We start from the raw sequence: 7828 nt of genomic DNA, 5'->3' as shown, positions 1-7828 counted from the left end.
AAATGGAGGCGACAGTGGCGAGGTGACCTGTGAAGGACTCAGTGGGTTAGCAGTGAAGACAAGAATAGAAAGAAGGGCTCCTGACTCCCAGACTGGGGCCCTACCCTGCACCACAACACCAATGGGATAGTCCATTTCTTGATGGAGATGATGAAAACTCCCATCCAAACTGGGGTTCCTTCTCACACACCATTGGTCTGCGGCTCAGACAAGCCCAGGAAAAAAAATGTACCTTGGTTAAAGTCCATATAATCTGAATTTCAAAGCCCCCTGAACAAACCTGGAAGGAGAATAGGAGAGAAATATGACCTGCTTAAATGTTGACAGGGCACACTGAGTATTGTTTGTTTTTTCCATTGAGTTGTTTTGTAATTTGTCCCAACATGAGCCTTAAAAGGAATACTACCCTTCAAGGCAGACTGAATAAATGACTTACTGTTTTTCTGCCTGTCTACAATAATACCACAGTATGAGGTGTGCATATAAATTATTTTTTATTTTACTTTGATGATTGGGAAAAAATACCAACATATAAGATCAAATCAAAGCTAACAAACGACTTTACTGGCAGTTAAGTGGTTGATTTTATTAAAATAAAGACATATCTCTTTAAACAGAAAAAATGTTCTCACTGGCACTTTGCTTTGGCTGGGACCTTTGAAATTAAGGCCAAGGTGCTGATAAGCACCCTCACAGCATCAACCTTTTACCTCCTCTGAAGCATTCCAGCACTTGGAACAGCACACAGACGTGTGGTCCATGCAAGTGCCTTGGAAACAATCCCTTTCACCAATGGTTTATTTTAAGAAGATTCACTTTCAGCTGGTAAGGCTTTGCCCGGATACATTTCTCAGGGGTGATGATGGCTCCTCGTGCAGCACATGAGGTAGATTCTCTTTGCATTTTGCAGACATTCCTGTTGTGCCTTAACTGGGGGGCGAGTGCCACAGCCAAAACAGCTGGGAATATTCCCCCATCTGCAAGCCAGTCTGCAATTCTGCCCCAGGTTCTAGCCCTTCAAATCTTGAGGGATGTTTTCTTCGTCCACAGGTTGTCTAGGTTTTAACTGGCTGTTTAGAGTTAAAAAGGAATATCTCAAGCCCCCTGCCATACTGAAAGGAGAAAAAAAAAAAGAGTGAAAATAAATCAATTCCATAGGTGGTACAACCAACAGTTACTGACATCTTTATAAATACTGTCAGCTTAGTTTTTTTGATACCTTGGCTGTTTATTTCTTTTTTTAAAATTTTATTGAAGTATAGTTGATTTATAATGCAGTCAGCTTAATTTGAAGGGAATTATTGAGCCCCCTGATTTACTTCCTCAAATTTGTGGATTTATTGATGAGAATTATCCCTCTTATTTACAAATCTTTAGGGGCAGAAAAAGAGCAGATCAAATCGAATACAGAAACTTGGAGAGAAAATAAGCACTTGGTTATTATTTGAAAAAACAATACACTATTACCCTAAAATGGTGTCCCATCTCTGAGACCCCAAAATGCCTTTCAAAAACATCTTAGTCACTCCTCGCAATATCCTCAACACATGGCACTTCGATGGAGCACAGTTTTAGTGAGGCCCACTCACAAAAGGAAGACACAACTTAGGGGCTGTTCTGTGAGAAGCACACATGAATTCAATTCAGATCTCGACCCTTTGAATTTTCAATACACATGTCCCCATGATCCACGTGAGAGAGTACGTCATAAAAATAGATGAACTGAATGATTTAAATAAAATTTATCCTAGAAGTTGTAATGTCAAAAGACCTGCTCTTTCGCTTATAACATATTAATCAGGTTTTAGAAAATCCATATTTTCCTAAAATGAGTTCATTTAAAAATCCCACTTACCAAATATTTAACCCTACAAAGTTCAGTACAGAGAAAATGTAGTCTCCACCTACTAACATTCCAATGTAGGCAATGGATACATTCTGCAGAAAAAGAGAGGATTAGAGATTTTAAAAGTAAAGGATTTAGGGGAAAAATACATATATATATGGTGCAATCTGAAACTAAATATTTTAGTTACTTTTCAAAGAGACTTTCATATAGTAGGGGTTCATGGAATATTGAAAAAGCAGATATAAACCATTGCATATGGCTTTATAAAGAAAATGAAGTAACCTACAGCACCATAATCACAGAAATTGCATTATCCATATCCTCTTCCAGTTAATACACAGGAAAAAGGTGTAAGAGTTGGGCTGTGATCAGCTTTCCAGATTTCATCTCTTTACCATCATTGGGTAGTGAGTTTCAATCATATTAGTCCTAAACTTGAACAGACTAAGACATCTGATAAATTCCAAGCAGTACTTTGTCCAGCGTATTCTCGGAGGCCCTTGGGCAGCCAACAAAGTCTACTGTTGAAGCACTCAACCACGGTAGGAGTTCATGTGAACAGAAACACAAAGCAACCGCTGAACAGAATTTAGAACACCCCACCCCTCTATTCATTAGTGTGTGTGTTCAAAGGCATGTACGCACATGTAGCATACACCCCAGTCCCAGAGTTAATCAGCTTATAATTGAGCATAGGTTGAGATTGAAAACAGTTCTTCACAAGGATTCCCTTTCTAAGCGAGGTTCTCCCAGAAAACCAAAATATAGATCACAAGGTATCTTAGCACAGAAACTTGACATTTTTTTCTGCTATTTTACTTGGTTTTCCCAGACCATCCTTTCCCACCATTCCCAATTTAAAAGTCATAGTTCGCCTCTTCCTTTTAAATTAGCAAGTCTTCCCTCTGTTTTGTGGATTAGGAGCTCAGAAGACGTAAGAAGGGATTACTCAGGCACAGCTGGCGATATCACAAGCCTCCATCCTTACAACACCACGGATAACAACAACAGTAAAATCCAACAGTCAATTCCCCGATTCTGTTGTGCATTTCAAACCCTCAACCACTTACCTTGATGGCGCCAACCACCGCCGTCGTCAGGGCCGAATTGTAATAGCTGCACAAAACTGTGGAGTACATCAACAGAAACCTGCAGCAAGGAAGAAAACACTTGAGTGTGTCTTACTGTGCTGGGTAATAAACAGCTTAAGAAGAGCCAGCAAGTGACCACACAGGTATTTTAAACACACAAAAAAGAAAAACATACCATAAGGATTTTAAAACCTACATCTTAAAACATCTCCTTAATAATTCGACTTTTTACAGGAAAATGGTCCAGTATGTGCATTAGCCAAATTTTCTACCTTAGGTGTCCTTTTCATTTCGTCTGTGCATTTCCCATCAGTGTTTCCACATAAAGGGGGTAAGGACAAGGAGATTTTTTAAATGATCTGAAATCTTTCGTTTAACAGCTATGTTTCAACAGTGGTTTTCAATCCTCTCTGTGCATCAGAATCACCTGGTGCACTTTTAGCACCATGATGCCTGGCAGAGGGTCTCCTTCAACCGGGTTGAGGTGGGGCCCCAGCCATGTGCCATATCAAAGCTCGAGGGATGATTCTAATGTGCAGCCAGTTCTGAGAACCATGGTGTCAGCAGGGAAAACCAGCAGAACGATTGCTCGCTTTGGACAAAGATTTAAATCATGGCTTCCACATGCCAGTACTACTCCTGTACCTTATTACCAAGGTTAACTCAACAGGCATTCAACATTGACCAGTATATTGACACTTGTCAACAAAATGACTAGAGAAATCGTGATCAAGCACCAGACAAGAAAACATATATACACAGGAAAGAACGTAGCATTCAATCAGAGGTAAAGAAATGTGTTCACTTTACTCAAGTAGTAAAGAAAATTAGCTGTAACTTAAGTAGGGTGTAAAATTTCATCTGCTGGAATCAGGTGATTAAATGTTGAAAGAGGTTACAATAAAAACTGGTTGAGAATGAAAGTGGAAAGATACTGAGAGAGTATAAGATGTGTTGGATTTTAAAGCTAAATCCCAGTTAGAAGGCATGAGATCTGGGAATCTTGCTCTAAGAAAGGGCTCAGCCCCTAAGCATTAGGGAGACTCCCCCTGGGGCAATTCAGCACCCAGCCTCAGGTCCAGGACCAAATTTCTGATTTTTAATAACAGAATCTAGATCACAAACACACAACACAGTAAGCGTTCTGGGCCTATGATCATTACCAGGGATGATAGAGAAAAAATATTAGAGATAATGTACATCAAGTTTTATATTAAGTTGAGGAATAAACTCAATTACAAACAAATTCTGCAATCTTCAAAATAATGTATATATTTGTTACTAAGGTAATTACAACAATCTGACAAGTTAGAGAATCCAATATCTTGGGCTTTGTGGTTCATATTTGACATGTGCAATTAATATTAAATTTGCAATTTTCATTTGAAAGGAATGAGAAAATCTAAGTCTGTACCCAATATTCAAATGTTTAAAAGAAGCTGATTTACCACATTGCCAAGTTTGGTTTATTAGATTTCAAAGAGTTGCTAGGCTTGTGAAGCAGCCTGGCCTATAAGCTTCTCTAGGGCCTCATCAGGGCTTGCAATTGCTGGAAAAATCAGGTAAATTACATTTGTGAATCACATTTTAAATGTTTAATTTTTTTTTACTTCACTAAGTTGTAAATGACACTGATTTACAGTACACTGTTTAGGAGATTTCAATCAGTTAAACTTCAGTTAACAAACCATTAATCAAATAATGAAAATAAATATTCTTATATTAATACAAAAATTACTAGCTTTATAAATAGAGCAAGAATATTTATAAATCGGCTTAAGAAAAATCTAAGTTTTTTTATTTTTACAATTTTAATAAATTCAACATTAATTTAGAGCCCCAGGGAACTATAAATAATCTGACTCATCCATAAAATAAAAAGATTAAAAAACTCAACCTGATGTTATTTGGTGCCTGCTCTGCTGGGCCTGGGTAGTAAGAGTATATAACCTACAGCATCTGCCCTAGAGGAGCTAAGGGTGTAATAAAATAACAGAGATCACAACTCCCTGGAGGAGCACAACCCAATTTCCAGGACCTAAAAGAGCTTTCTGCAGACTTCCTAAACCGGAGTGCAGCCTTCAACCCAGGATAATAATGGATGTTCTCCATGTTCTATTTTTGCTTAAAATTTCCCACTCCAGGGTTCCAATCATGCAATGTTTTCTTCATTCCACCTTTTAGTGAAACCACCCTGGCCAATATCCATCTATCATGAGTGTGGGCCACTGGAGCTCTCACCCACCAGCTGGGCTGAGCAAGGGGAGGAGTCCCTGTCTCCAGCCTCCTGGGGGAGTCTGAATTAGCAGCAGTCTTCATACGTGACAGATGGCATCTGATACAGGAACAGCCACTTTCTGCAGACAGAAAGGCTGCACTTGTTAGTATACCACCTGGATGTCCCCAGAGAGGGTAACTATAAAATGACTTGGATTAAAGGAGCGTATTAAAATTTTTTCTAAGAAACAAAATTTATCTCTGTATGTAAATATACACCTATACAGTCCTTTGGCTAAGACTAAGGCTCTGAACTGAAAGACCTTCCATTAACTCAATGTAAAGGAAACCACTTTTAACACCAAAAATGTCAACCTCCACATGACAGTTTTGATTTTAGCATCTGAATTAATAAAATGCAAAGCTATTTAAAAGCACTGCTGAATTCTCAGTAGCTTTCTGTCATTCCGTACTTTTAAAAGCATACTTCTCATCTGTGTTCATTTGAAAAATAATGTCATATATAAGAGACACACATTTATTCAGACAACGGATACCAGCTGGTGTCTTGGCTTATAGGGCCCCAAGGGGTGGAGATGCCCATGTGAAAACCCCTGAACCAGAACCCCTGCTCAAATGTTTCTTCCTGTTTCTGAAAAATAACACAAAAAATAACTGATAACCCAAAGTTGGATGGCACGCTCGTGGCAGTCACAAGCAGAACTCAAATGGCGCTGTTTACAACTTGTTGCTGGTTACCATTCTATGTACAAGCATCCATAGAAATCCAACACAAATGTTCAAGCAATAAAAGACTATTTTTACACTCCTTCCACCAACCACAATGGTACCAAAGCACATTACTCTTATTTCAGCTTTCAAAGAATTTCAAGTAATCTCATCTTGCCCATCTCTGGTAAGAACTCACTGCTACCCAAGACCTCAGTGGTGTGCCAGGGAAGCCAAAGTCATGGGATAAATACGATCCATTTTCCTGGACCATCGATTTTACACTACGATTTGGTTTTTTGGGAAATGATGGGAATATCTACACTCCTGAGTAGATATCAAGCAATCAGCAGAATCCTATTTTGCCTTGGACCCTACATCTTGGCAGTATCAGTGAAAGTTCAAAGAATAGAACATTTTTTATGCTGTGAGTAGGGAAAATTGATACATTTGTGTTTCTATTAAGGAATATATTACTGCTTCAGTGAGATCAAAGAGGCTGCTACTGGGGCAGAAAGAGATTAGGATAATTGCCTCCAGGGCCTAGGGGCTGGTGCCAGCTGCTGGTGTGAATGAACCAGAACCTGTCACTTCTTGGCAAGATTAAAAAGACCAGTAGAGCTAGCTTTTTAAAATCTAGTTTGTCAACTTAAATTTCGGTCTTATTTTACCTTTACCTGCTTTAAATTACCGTGGCTCCCACAATCCAGTTTACCTGCCTGATGCAATTTCACTTCATCATATGCTTTATATACAAATATATATTATATTACAAATAGCATTTCTTAAAGCTGAATCATTCACCATAACTCAAAAGAAAAGTAAAAGTCTACCCTTTCCACCATTCCATTGGCTTCTTAACATACATTTTTAAAGCGTTATAATTTTTAAATCTTCAACTTCTGATAGAGGTTTGGTGGTCAGAAACAGCAAGTTCGAAATGCAAACTTGAAAGCAGTGAAAATAAGAAAGAAGCGGACAGTCCGTTCTCTAGAGTCAAGCGCTGGGACGTGCACACATTAGTCCTGAGGCTCCCTGAGCATGAACCGAAGAGGAGGGACAGCCGGAGCCCAGTTCCAGTTGTTCTGAAAAGCAAGGATGTGCTCAGAAGCTTACAATGGTTTCTATTACTGCAAAGAAGCAAATGACCCGATCGTAGTGTCCTCTGAGTGAGAAATTGTAAGAAAGCAGGATTCTGAAAAGTGCGTCACGCCAAAATTGAAGTTTCCTTCTAGAGCAGTTTCAGAATTAAAACTTGATGGTTGAAGATGAAGTGGACATAATAGAAGAAAAACTGTTGAAGTCATGGGCTATAGGTAGAACCAAATCTGTCTGGGGTGAAAAAGGACAGTCAAACTGTACAGGCTGGGCTCGAGAAATAGAAACATTAACAACAACAACAGCAGTTAACACATTGAACATTTTCTATATGTCTACCCTGTCTAAGTGCTCTTTACTCATTCAGTCCACATAACCTTATAAATCAGCTACATCACCTCACTGTTCCCACTTTGAAGATAAGGAAATTGAGGCTCACAGAGGGTAAATAACTTGTCCAAGGACCCAGAGCTAAAAAGTGGCAAAGCCAGGATTCAAATCCAGGCCATGTGATTCCAGAGTACAGGCATCTGTTAGAATGTTGCCATGATTTTAGTGCCCTCAAAAAAGCCACTTAAAAAACTAAGACCTACCTAGTTTTCATCCTTAAAGTTGTGGAATCTGAAATATTGTTTTCATCATTTACTGATTTATTTTTCATTTCTATCCCTTTGTGACATTTTTACGTGCAAAGTAACTACTGATAAAATAATATTTAAGAACTTCTAGCAAGAGACTATTTGTTTTCTAGGAAGCACATTATAAATTAGGAAAAAAATGTATGGAGTTGTAGACAGATGGGGTCAAGATTCTGACAAAGAAGCCCCAGAAGTGCCAGCTGAGG

The 7828-nt window shown here is 38.8% G+C and overlaps 1 protein-coding gene across 3 annotated transcripts in view; it reads right to left on the bottom strand.

Moving 5' to 3' along the window:
* Positions 1-482: 482 nt before the first annotated feature.
* The window catches only part of SLC35D2 (solute carrier family 35 member D2), a 47429-nt gene continuing 40083 nt past the window's right edge, over positions 483-7828 (bottom strand). For all 3 annotated transcript variants that reach the window (XM_057724817.1, XM_057724818.1, XM_057724819.1), the window contains 3 exons: positions 2920-2998; positions 1856-1938; positions 483-1112 (listed from right to left, as the gene is read on the bottom strand). In XM_057724817.1, coding sequence (XP_057580800.1) covers positions 1010-1112; positions 1856-1938; positions 2920-2998 — 265 coding nt within the window. In that variant the 3' untranslated portion in view covers positions 483-1009. The remainder of the gene's footprint in view (positions 1113-1855; positions 1939-2919; positions 2999-7828) is intronic.

The sequence above is a fragment of the Hippopotamus amphibius genome, chromosome 2, assembly GCF_030028045.1.
Source record: "Hippopotamus amphibius kiboko isolate mHipAmp2 chromosome 2, mHipAmp2.hap2, whole genome shotgun sequence".
NCBI classification, from domain to species: Eukaryota; Metazoa; Chordata; class Mammalia; order Artiodactyla; family Hippopotamidae; genus Hippopotamus; species Hippopotamus amphibius.
This window is presented reverse-complemented; position numbering and strand designations above follow the sequence as displayed.